Source organism: Gekko japonicus, unplaced genomic scaffold (genome assembly GCF_001447785.1).
Source record: "Gekko japonicus isolate JY-2015 unplaced genomic scaffold, Gekko_japonicus_V1.1 scaffold261, whole genome shotgun sequence".
Classification (NCBI taxonomy): Eukaryota; Metazoa; Chordata; class Lepidosauria; order Squamata; family Gekkonidae; genus Gekko; species Gekko japonicus.
The window spans coordinates 1056411-1068713 of record NW_015172558.1 but is presented as its reverse complement, the minus strand read 5'-3'; the positions used below and the strand labels follow the sequence as shown (position 1 = coordinate 1068713).

General features: G+C 43.2%; 1 protein-coding gene across 4 annotated transcripts in view; it reads right to left on the bottom strand.

The window, feature by feature from the left end:
* Positions 1–12303, bottom strand: part of SPTBN1 (spectrin beta, non-erythrocytic 1) — a 258319-nt gene that overhangs the window by 60587 nt on the left and 185429 nt on the right. For all 4 annotated transcript variants that reach the window (XM_015421214.1, XM_015421216.1, XM_015421215.1 and 1 more), the window contains 7 exons: positions 11059–11150; positions 9677–9757; positions 7468–7583; positions 5910–6022; positions 4675–4862; positions 3577–3694; positions 969–1127 (listed from right to left, as the gene is read on the bottom strand). In XM_015421214.1, the coding sequence (XP_015276700.1) occupies positions 969–1127; positions 3577–3694; positions 4675–4862; positions 5910–6022; positions 7468–7583; positions 9677–9757; positions 11059–11150 (867 nt within the window). The remainder of the gene's footprint in view (positions 1–968; positions 1128–3576; positions 3695–4674; positions 4863–5909; positions 6023–7467; positions 7584–9676; positions 9758–11058; positions 11151–12303) is intronic.

The following is a 12303-nucleotide window of genomic DNA, read 5'->3' as shown; positions in this document are numbered from 1 at the left end:
GTACCTGAAGGCGAGCCAAGGGGGGGGCTCTGCAACTTACCTGGCTGCTTCTTGCTCCTCATGACCTGACTGAGAGCTGCTGGAAGCAAGGGACGGGGCTTGTTGCATGTGCCCGCCCCCTGAGCTCCTTATTGCCGGAGCTCCGCTCATGTGTGCTCATGCAGGAAACGACCCCTGGATTTAGCAGCCTGAATAGGCCACACTAACCTTGAGCTTGTCAGAGCTCAGAAGCTAAGCAGGGCCGCCCGTGGTCAGTACAAGGAAGACCAGGATTGCTATGCAGAGGGAGGCAGTGACAAACCACCTCTGAATGTCTCTTGCCTTGAAAATCCCATGTGGGGTTGCCATGAGTCAGTTATGACTTGATGGCACTTAATTATTATATAGAGTTATCTCAATTATAAAGCTGTTGCCTCTTCAAAGATGGCAGAGCTCTTGGAAGTCTTTCAGGACACATTTAATGTTTAAGGAAGTATTTTGCAGACCATTGCCCTGATCCTATCGTCTCTGGAGGTAATAATGCTGAGCACAGGTGGGGAAACACGTGACGTCATGAAGTGAAAGAGGAGGAAGTTATTGTAGGCTGCCATTTCTGATGGCTATGTGTCAAGTGTTTGCTACTAATTTCAGACTTGGGACGCATCTGAGCATGCTTGTTTCCTCTGGACTGGACCACTGTGCTTCAGGGACCTTCTATAAAAGGGGGAGGGGCCATGGCTCAGTGACAGAGCTTCTGCTTTGTATACAGGAGGTCCCAGGTACAGTCCTTGGTATCTCCAGTTGAGAGGATCAGGTACCCATAGACCTCTGCCTAAGACCGTGGAGAGCCACTGCCAGTCAGAGCACAGGACACTGATCTTGATAGACCAATGGTCTGACGCAGCAGAAGGCGGCTTCAGGGGTGTGTGTCCCCCCTCAAGTTCAATCCAGAGTGGTTTGGTCATCCAAACAATCCTAAAAAGGCTCACCTGAGAAACCAAGCGCTGGTTTTCACTCAGCCAAGTCTCCCTCATAGCTGCCTTGCGATCAAATCTGCGGGCAAGTTGTTCCAGTTTCTCCTGTCGTATGAGCTCATTACGCAGTGCCAGTTCTCTTTCGTGTTCAGCTTTTTCCAGTCTTTCCCAGGCCTGGGAAAATAAATAAATAGTACATAAAGGAAGAGTCTACAAGAAAGTTCCAAGTCTAGATTGCAAAATGATCTCTAAAGGAAATAATTGGACAGTCAGTGTTACGCACAATCCCTGGGCCTAACATTTGGGCCTTCTGCAAAATAGGCATAAAACCAGGCTTCTTTACTTGGGCCACATTTTTCTGCAGTTTCTGGGAATCGGAATCATAAAAAGCTCAACTTGGTGGCTGTCTGTTTCAAGGATGATATATTTTTTTTAATGAAGTTTCTAGATCTCAGGACTGCAGTGAGACAAGAAGCTGCCAAGCATGGTTAGGAAACAAAGATTTAACGCTTGTTTAAATGGGGAAGTCTAAACTGGTCAAGATACTAACCCTGATGGATAGCAGAATTCCAAAAACATGGGCCACCACCAAAAATGCTTCAGCCGTTTATCTGTGATCAGAGTCACAACCACAATGAAGTCTTCTTACTGGACCCCAAACAGCAGGGAGGAACACATGATCATTGTATTTGTCAGGCAAAGCTCACTTCGTTGACGCATGAAAGCTGAAATCCTGGAAAACGTTGTTGGTCTCTAAGATTTGACTTGAATTTAGTACTGCAGACCACCACAGCTACCATGATGAAATGATGTATTTCTTAGTTTTTCTGATTTTAAATTGCTGTTTTAAGTGACTCTTTTAAAATTTAATATAAGGCCCCTACAATCAAGTTTGGAGAAAGGGCAGGGCAACACTGTTTTCAAACAGAAAATGGAACTAACAGAATTGCTTGTTTTTCGCTGCTGCAGTTGTCTCTCACTTTTAATTGACAATTAAAACCAGAAAGCCTGAAAACACAGGACATAATTAAGCACTTGTATGAAAAAGAAATTCCTTTCCCCCATTCTCATGCTGGCATTCAGAAATAAATTTTAAGAGCAGGGCAGGATAGCGTATGGAGCACCATTCCTTTTGCAGCATGTAAAACTCTCCCCCTCCGCATGTTTACTCGGCCGCATACTTCTGACACCCGGAACATGAAAATCCTTTGTGTCACAAGAAAATGCTAAAAATCAAGCCAATTCTGTAAATGGGTTTTCAGCTAGCCACAGGCTATTCAGGATTTTTCTAAATCTTGCCAGATGGAAAAGAGCTTGAAACCAAAGGGTCTTCAAGACCATACAGGCACAAGAGCTTAATGTGCAAATGGGAAACGGTACAGTTCATAGCTCTATGAGGTACAGAGCAAACCCCTGGGTACAAACAACAGCTGCACTGGGAATTTCAGCCCTGACCAATTTTTTTTTTAAAAAGTACATTAGGAAGGCCTATCCTGCTTTAATGCACACTGTTATCCCCCAGAGATCTTGCCAGACCGGTTGCTGTTCATCTGGTTGAACAAGCACAGCAACTTGTTGGCTTCCTCCCCAGCATCTTGGTTGTGCTCCAATGAGATTCTTCACAAGTTTTTTCCCAGGGTATGTGCCTAGAAGGCACATAATACAGCAAACTGGCTGAAACTAAGCAAGTTTGGGTCTGATTAGTATGAAATCTTCACCACCAGATGTCTAAAAAATGCTTCCCTCACAAGGAGAAAAAAAAATGACCATGTGGAATCCAAATGGAGCATCAGGAGCCACCATTTCTGTGTGCTTGATGCAAGAGTTCACTGCAGGGAGCCATCTAGGCTGCTGCTTAGACCAAAAGGTGACTGCTGCATGGGCTCACCCACGAACTCTGACCTTGTGAAAGAGCCCATGGCTCAGTGGCAGAGCACTGGTCTGGCATGCAAAAAGCCCCCATTTCAGTCCCCAGCATCTACAGTTGAAAGGATTAGGCAGTAGGTGATGGAAAAGACCTTTCCCTGAGACCCTGCAGAGCCACTGCCATTCAGAGTAGGCAATACTGACCTTGAATGGTCTGACTCAGTACAAGGCAGCTTCATGTGTTTACCTGGGAGCCCTTGGCAACCCTGTAAGAACTGACTCACCTCTGTGCTCTTGCCTCTCTACTACAGGGCCTCCTCTGACTCACCTCTGTGCTCTTGCCTCTCTACTACAGGGCCTCCTCTGACTCACCTCTGTGCTCTTGCCTCTCTACTACAGGGCCTCCTCTGCCACCTTGCCCAGCCCTTGAGACACCACATTTTGTTACAACTGCTTCCAGTGTTTTTGCTCTTTATTTAACCTTGTGGACTGAGCAAGATCTTTTCAGCACGGACCTGAGCTGTGCTTTATACTAAGTTGCTGGGCCACATTTGTAATGTAATGTGTGGCTTCTGCCCATCCTTCCACTTCTGATCCCGCACTGTCAAAACCCCGCTGTTTATATATGCCATTATTGTCATTCCTGATCCAGTTACGTCTCTCTGCTTCCATCTTGAATTCCATTTTGTGTGCCCAAAGCTCAGCCGCTGATACGGGGGGGGGGGGGGGGGGGAGAATGAGGAGTTTGTACAGTTACCTTGTTGATATCTGAGATGAGTTTCCCTTCCCTGGGCATGTACACTTTCTGATTGTTAGCCCTCATCTTGCTTTGAATGGTGAAAAGCAGCACCTCCAGGTTTCCTTTTTCTGTGAATCTACAAAAAAAAGTGGGGGGAGGGAGAGAACCACGGTAAAATGTTCTTTCTCAGAAATTATATGATGTTTTCATTTAAAGGTTAAAAAATAGCAGCATTTATATTTTTTAAATTCCACTCCCTCCCGCCTATATTGCTGTGTGAGAAACACATGCACTCAGCTAGGAACAGCTGGTTCGGATGTCACAGTCCAGAGGAGGTCAACCAACTGACTATTTGCATTTAGCTCCCAGCAGATGAAAGAACCCAGCCGATTTTTCATTATCTTTTCTCGTGCTGTCTGTTTTGTGTTTTAGCTGCTGACTGAGGAATTTGGAGTTTGGCTGTGTAACTCCTGCAGCCTATGGCAAAACCCCCAATTAGCTATCCATTACAGAAAGCCCTTTGAGCTTTCAAGATGCACAGAGCACCTCTTCAGTTAAAAAGAGCAATATTGTGCAAGCTCAAAATTCAGGTACCTTACCATCCCCCAAATAATAATAGACATTAGTAAGAATAGTGTGTATTATGTTATTATTTCTAATTATACAGAGTCAGTATTCAGAGAACTATTTGGGCCTATAAATGTTCATAGGTAGCACTGAGTTGCTGCTCCCTGAAAAAAAGAGCTCTCTTCCTCTACTTTGTGGTATTTGCATGTGCTTGCACCCCACTGGACATGTTTATAGCTTGCTTCCTATCGTGCTTGCCTCCAGCTCGTAATAACATTTCTGGCTCAAGCCACTCAAAGTCCTGTGGTGGCAACAATTTGGTAGAGAGAAACCACAGAATCAAGTAACACATGGCACAACAGTTTAAATGACTGGGTAAATGTCAGGAGGCATCTAAGCATGAACCTAGCAGAATATGTGGACAAGCACACCAAAAACTACCCCATTGTCCTTTATCAGTCATTGCCTAAACAGTTCCCAACTGTTTTGCTAAGCTGGGGTTTATAGTGGGAGGGGGGGAATAGAAAGAAGATAGTGGATGACTCCTACTTGGGTGGCTTTTCCACTGTGCGGTACGTGTTGAATGCCTGTAGCTGTTGCTGCACCCCAACCAGTGAGTTGGCAAATTTGCGGTTGTTCAAGATGATAATGGTTTGCTCAATCCACTCGAGGAGGTCAGAAGCCAGTGATTCATACTTCTCTATCATCTTCTCAGTTTCAATTGCATTGTCAAGCACCTACAACAAGCAATTTCCAAACAAACAGTTGAAGGCCACGGCCAGGTTTCCTGAGGAAGCATACGGGAGATGGTGCTGGGAAAGAAGTTTATGAAGCAAACCACTTGACTTCTGCAAATGTATGGCAATAAATAAAAAACACTGGAAGTGGGTATGTTAACATGGAATGAATGAACATTTTAAATATTCCAGGCCACCAGGAGGGACTGCGATGGACAGAGGCTTTCTGCACAAGGAAGTTCCTGCATACAGCATGCAATTAAATAAAGGGATGAAACCTTGGATATTGATGAAAATATAGTATTTCTAGATAGGTATAGATAGGGTCTCTGGGGCAAGTGATGCTCTGTCTTCTTGGTGCTGGGGGGGGGTCAACAGTGGGAGGGCTTCTAATGTCCTGGCCCCACTGGTGGACCTCCTGATGGCACTGGCATTTTTGGCCACTGTGTGACACAGAGTGTTGGACTGGATGGGCCTTTGGCCTGATCCAACATTGGCGTCTCTTATGTTCTTATGTTAATGGGAAGAAGGGAGTTGACAAAAAATCCCCCTCTCCCCCTCCACAACTGGGAAACCCATTCCATTGGAGGAGCTGTTGTTTCACCAACAGAACTGCACCACAGTATCCAAGAACGTATGTTCAAATACTATGTTTCAGATCTGCTTTAGCTCCAGCTGCTTGGAGCCTAAAAAGAGGGAAAGGTAGGAAGTGAATAGGAAAGGTAAAATGCAATGGTAGGTATAATCAGGTACATTAAAAAGTCAAAACAAAAATCGGAGCTTAATTAATGATTTTCAGAATGGAATCAATACCATCTCCATGGTTAAAATATAGCTTGCCCAAATCCACAGTGAAAGCACAAAAAAAAAATCTTATTAAAGTGTCATCAAAAAATTTGCATACTATGTAACCGAGGAAGTTGTCGTGCCCAAATCCACAGTGAAAGCACACACAAAAAAAATCTTTGCATACTATGTAACCGAGGAAGTTGTCAGAAAAGGAGATGTAAGCAGGCTGCATGGCATATAAAACCTTAGCTTGCAAACCTTTCCAATACGCTTTCCTTCGACAGCTAAAGCTTTCATCTTAGAAAAGTAGTGGTAATATGTCACCACATAGGTGATGATGGATTTTTCATCAGGATGGTCAACACTGATATCTGAAAAACCAAACAAGAGTTAAGTTAGTACAGAATTCAGCCAGATGTGATTTCAGAGATTTGTACAATGCTGATAATTCTGAATACAAAACTCCAGAATTACATAGGGTTGCCAACATTTCTGGATAAAAATGTGCTCTCTCTGTAATAGAGGCTTAATTTGTGGAAATGGGCAGCTGAAGCTTTTCACTGCATGGAGATAAACAACACTGCCTAGGAAATAACATTCCATTAAGCCTCTATTAAAGGGATAGCACATTTTTCCCCAGGCAGTGATCAACCCTGGAATTAAGCTAGAACTACACATTACTCTGTCTAAATATCCCAGGAAAGCCAGCATGATCTAGGGGTTATGGTGTTAACTAGGAGTAGGGAGATGTTAGGTTAATCATGAAACCTACTGAATGACCTTGGGCAAGTCATGCTTTCTCAGCCTAACCTACCTCACAGGGTTGTGGGTAAGGATGAAATGGAGGTGAAGAGAACTCTGTATGCCTCCTACAGTTCCTTAAAGGAAAGGATAAACTGCAATATACATTTTTAATCCTGCTCTTTCTTCACATAAACTCAGGGAAGCATAAGTCGTTATCCCCTCCTTAATTCTGTCCTCTATGGCATAAATTAGGTTGCGAGAGAATGACTGGCCCACAGTCATCAAGTGAGTTCCCGGATAAGCAGGTGTTTCAGCTTACATCTCCCTCATCAGTCAGACCCTAAATGTATGGGTAAAACTGAAAATAGTAGTACCTCTTCCATTTCCAAAACATTTAATAGGAATTAATAGGAAATACCTCACATCATGACCTTATGATATCCTCTTTCTCTGTTCCCTTTAACTGGCTGCCATTGTTGGGAGGTAGGGAAACATGGACCACTGTCATGGCATGAGGTAATTTCTACCAGAGGAAAAGGAGGGGGAGAGGCTAAACTCAAGGCTGCTGTATTCATCAACTGAGGCGTGTTTAGTATAATGCTTTAGTCCCATCTTAAGGCAAGGCTCCAGATAAGAACACATATTATGTCATTAACCCAGCCTAAAATTCAATCACAATGGACAGAAACTCTTGCCAATAAAAGTTCATATGTATTCTGTGTGGATCTTACACTATAGCAATGAAGTATGAACTATGGATTCTATGACAGACTATAAAACTAATTTGATGAGAGTTGCTGTGTTAGCCATTTAACATCTATGCAGGTCAGTTTATGTCCTTGTGAACTGGGTTTATCCTCTGTCCCTGACCTATTGCCTCAACTTGGGGGGGGACCTATCCTGCATTATTCTTTGTTGAACACCCTCTGCCATTTCCCATCTTTTTGATGCATGGGGTTGGTTAACTAACAAGTCGGAAAAAGAGGGCTCTTTCTGTCCATTTCCAACAGAGACTGAGGCACTGTGCTTGGGACAGGGAGTATATAGAAGAATCATTCCCAGAAAATCTTACCCTCTGGGTCCAATAGTTTAGTAAGGCCAAGGTGCTGTTCTGCCAAGTTAAAAGCATTCTGCAGATTGTAGTGCGCATTTGATTTCTTCAGCTTATCAAAGTCAATTAGATCAGGCCTATGAAAGGAGTGAATGAAAAACAAATTAACTTGGATTTCTTCAGTACACAAGCCCCTTTCCCCATAACATGAATTAATGAAACCAAGTCAGGAATATTGACAGAAACAGACACACAAAATTAATACATAGAATGGATGTTCTCATATACGACTGTGCTGTAAAAAAACAAGACGGAATCTTGCAGCATCTAAAAGACTAACATTGACCATAACCTAAGCTTTCATTAACTACAGCTAGTGCCGCCAGGCCACCTGCTATGGTGGGAACCCTCCTGATGGTAGGCCTAGTTGACCACCACTGCTCGAAGTAGCGGCAGCACAATTTTTTTTAAAAAAAAACCTGGTGACATCATCTGTGCAACTTCTGCTACACTGCTACATCACTTCCAGGGAAACCTTGAAGTTACATAGGGTAGCTCAAGGAATCACCAGAAACTCTATGGTTTTACTTGCCACCCCCTCCCCTTCCTGCCAGTTGCCAGGCATGGCTTGGCAACCATAGCTACAACCCAATTATTCAGATGCATCGTGAAACCTGAGTCATGAGGCTGATGTTTTTCCACTTTAAGGTCTTTTTTATTTTTGCTGCAGCAAGCCTACACAGCTACCCCACTGGGATGATTACACTGTGCAGTTTTTCAGCTTCCAGATAAAGATTGCTCAGTTATCAATACTGAATGTCCTTGTGGCAATGAAGCCTCACCATCAACAGCATATGCCTCCAGGGGGGGCATAAAGAGTCAGAAATGAGGAGAAAGAGCAGAAAGAATGGAAGGGAGAATGACCATTGAGAGGGAGATACATGTGCACAACAGGGGGATGCAGACAATAGGAAAAGAGCATGTATCAGGGATGGATAGAGGGAGACAAATATGGGAAAGAGAGTTTGTCATGATGAGCTCCTGTGGCAGTTGCAGGGAAAAGGTTGTTCATATAGGAATTTTCCAAGTGAAATTGTTAGCTGCAGGGCTCTAGTTGCCTTCTGATTGCCTTAGAAATACAACAGATAAATACATTTCTTGATAAAGGCCAGGCTACAAATAGCAGAAGGGGGAAGTACTCTTAATGCCAAAGAGGAAAGCTACTCTTTAGTGACTTGCTTTTTTCAGAAGAATCAATAACTATGAGGGAAAACAAAGTCCCAACCATGGACATTTCTCTACTGTACATCGTGTCTTTGAATCTTTACTGTATGAATTCTCATAAGGATAATGTTTGGAAATCCTGTTCTAGGATATAGAAAAGGCAGTCAATAAGCAGAATGTAGCCATAGGTGCCAAGTTAAATCAAGAAACCAACGGTTGTTTCTTTTCACACTCATTCTTTCAGGGTCTCACATGAACACAGGAAATGAGTCAGACCACTGGTCTATCAAGGTGAGTCTTCTGACTGGCAGCAGCTCTCTGGGGACTCAGGTAGAGATATTTCACATCGCCTGCTACCTAATCCTTTTAACTGGAGAAGATGAAGACTGAACCTAGGGCCTTCTGCAGGCAAGGCAGATGCTCTACCACTGAGCCACAGCCTCTCCCTCTGGCAGTGACAGCTTCTCTTCAACGGTCGTATCAGGTGTCCTTTAACATGTTTGCAGTTGTATCAGATTAAAGTTATTTTATTACTGTTTATTAATACGACATTGTCAATGAACATGGCGCTTTACGATGTAATGTGAAAAAAGACAAGCCCCTTCTCCAAGGATTGGATCCAGCCAGCTTTTCCACTCAATTTCACCCACCTCTCCTTACTGTAGACCCATCACACATAGCTCTTGTCACAGCCAGACCTATGACTCAGCATAGCCATTTTTCTTTGTGGTCAAAGGCAACTTCTCCTTCCTTGCTCACCAGAAGAAATGCTGGTTGGATCTAACCCTTAGACAAATGTGCTTCAAATGTGGATGAGGACAATGGGAGTAAGCCATAGGGATGTTTTTACTTGATTTGATATGATTTCTGCATTGGTGTTTGAAGGGGGAAAGAGGTGCTACTATGCAATGTTTAGAGAAAGGGATCCAGGCCTGATGCTGTGACAGGATTGTGACTCAGCATCTGATGCTTTAAAAATCTCATTAAGATTTTGGGAAGTGCCCACCTGTGTTTATGGATTAGCGCGTTGAAAGCCATGCCGTCCCTCCAGCTGGTGGTGAAGTTGTGAATGTTGACATTAGGGTAGCTGACATAACACAAGAACCAAAAAAAGAAAAGAGAGCTCAATCAATATAGGATTAATGCTCTAAGACATGAATAACGATTGGTGTCGACCAGTTGCTCAAGTTAGCAAAAAACAGCCTTTCAGCTATCTGTAGCCCACTGTGAACTAGAGCAGTAAGAGGAAAAACACAGTATGACCTGTCACATAACCCACTTTTTTTAGAAATATACACTCTGATGTGGGACTGATAATGAACTTATTGACTGCTAGAAACATGGAGATGGAACTCCTCTGAAGCCCCGACAAGGCACAACTAGATATCAACAGGGGATAAATGCAGGGTCTTTTCTGGAGGTGGGATGGCCAACAGGGAATAGCAAGCCTACAGAGAATAGCAAAAAAAAAAAAGAGGGGGGGGACCTTTCAGCAAACTGCATGGTAGGGAAGAAGCAAGCAAATGGTGAGACCAAAGCTCAAGTGAGAGATGCTCAACTTGCGCAGCCCAGCCAGATGACCAATCACTGCATTAATCTCTGCATTACAAAAGGGAGAGGAGAAAGAGCTAATTTTTCACCTTTTCTCTGGAGCCCAAGCCAACAGCTTGAGGTGGATAGAAGAGAAGGGAAATCAGCTGGGCTTCTGATAACTCCCCCACACCTTCCCAACACCACTGCATCTCAGCAAGTCTGGGAGGTAGTAAAGTTTCCAGTATAGTTGATCAGGGCAACCGATCAGCTGGAAGTCAACTCCCACTCCCCACTCCCCCAAAAAAACTTTGCTGGGCACAAAGTGTAATTTACACATCAGGAGATCAGAAGCCAACTTCCAGCTGATCCCTCATCAGAGGGGAGTCAGCTTTTAATTTGTGAAAATAGCCTGTTCCTACAAATACATACAAACAGGCTTTGAACAACTGAACAGCCTGTAGATTAACTGGCTGCCTATTCACCATTGGTGAATGAGAAGTGAGCTGAACTGGCAGGTGTTTGAGCATCCTTAAGTCTTAAAATGTCAAAAGTGAGGTACGTTCATGTATCTGATCCATCCCAGAGTCTTCTGGGAGGACAAAATTTGAAACATAGGTTGGTCTCACAAAATATCCCAGATCAACTCTCATTGATGGCAGAACACTACAAGTTCTGATGTTGTGAGGCAGCAGGAAGTGTTGTGTACTTCAGCACACTTATTTGCTTGGCATTTATTGAATCCAATTAAAGAAAGAAAGACATATTGCTGCACGTTTTAAATGTGTTTTAGTGACCATCCATTCCTGCCACAGAATGCTGCAAGAAGACTTTTCCAGTTAACCACTTAATACTCACCCAGCTGTCTTCATCTGGCACCACAACAGCAGTGCATCCTTTGCAGACTTCTTCTCTTTGTTGTCTTCTGTTTCAACACTGATATCCTGGATCTGCAGTGCCATATATCATTGTCAGCAACAATTCATTTGCCAGTTTCTCAGCCAGTTTACATCCTACAGTCTCCATACTTCCCCGTGAACACATTACAAGCAACCAATGTGGGAAACCAAAAATCAGCCCGAAACAGTTACAACTCAAGGAAAATGCCAACAAAAGCACCTGAGTCCACTTTTAAAAGATCCAGGCAAAGTTAAGCACATTTATAAGGGGCACTAATTTCAACTTCAAAGTTAAGCATCTGCCACTCTATTATATTGGCTCTTGTACAGATTTGGTTATAAGTCTAACCGGACTCAGAAGACAAAATAAATTATGCAAAACTATTTAGATGCATACAAATGCACTAAATCTGCATGATAGTCTGCTATTCTCGAAGTGTGTGTGTATACGTATGTGTATATGTATGTGTGTAAGTTTCTGGGAGAAAAAGTGAGAAGTCTTAAAAATGACAAAGCACACAGACAGTACTATATAATTTTCTAAATATGCAAGTAAGCTATGACCTTACTAAACAAAATGATGAGATAGTTGTTCTTTTTTACCAATTTGCCCTGCTCTGTTGCAACACACAGGCTACATTAGGGCATCATGATAAAATGGCAAGCAAATTATGAAAGTGAACAGCGAAATGTGGGCAAGCCAGCCATCATAATTCATAACTAACAACTCCAACAAAATGTATTCGGAGAAAGAAAGAATCCAACCAACAGGCCTCTCTTTGAGGAGACATACCAGAAGCCTGCAGTGGATAGAATGAGGCCAACAGTATTGTTTAATGTGACATGGAAAACAGCCTAGGGAAGCCCGGGAACTGCCTAAAATGAACAGCTAGACAGGCTAGCTCTTGGCCCCAGAGACTATGATGGTTGTTCTAACTTTGGGTCAGAGAAGGAGCACTTGGGAAGGGCAAAGTGCTCTCTCTCTCTCTCTCTCTCTCTAATCTGTTAAATCAGTCACAGTTTTCAGGCTAAAACTGGCAGCTCTATGGAAATCCTGCTCCAATACACAAGGATGACAAAAGGAGAACAGCAAGAAGATTGGGGTAGAACCCTAAGAAAGAATCTGACTATGTAATCCTACTGCAATCTGTTAAATCAGTCACAGTTTTCAGGCTAAAACTGGCAGCTCTATGGAAATCCTGCT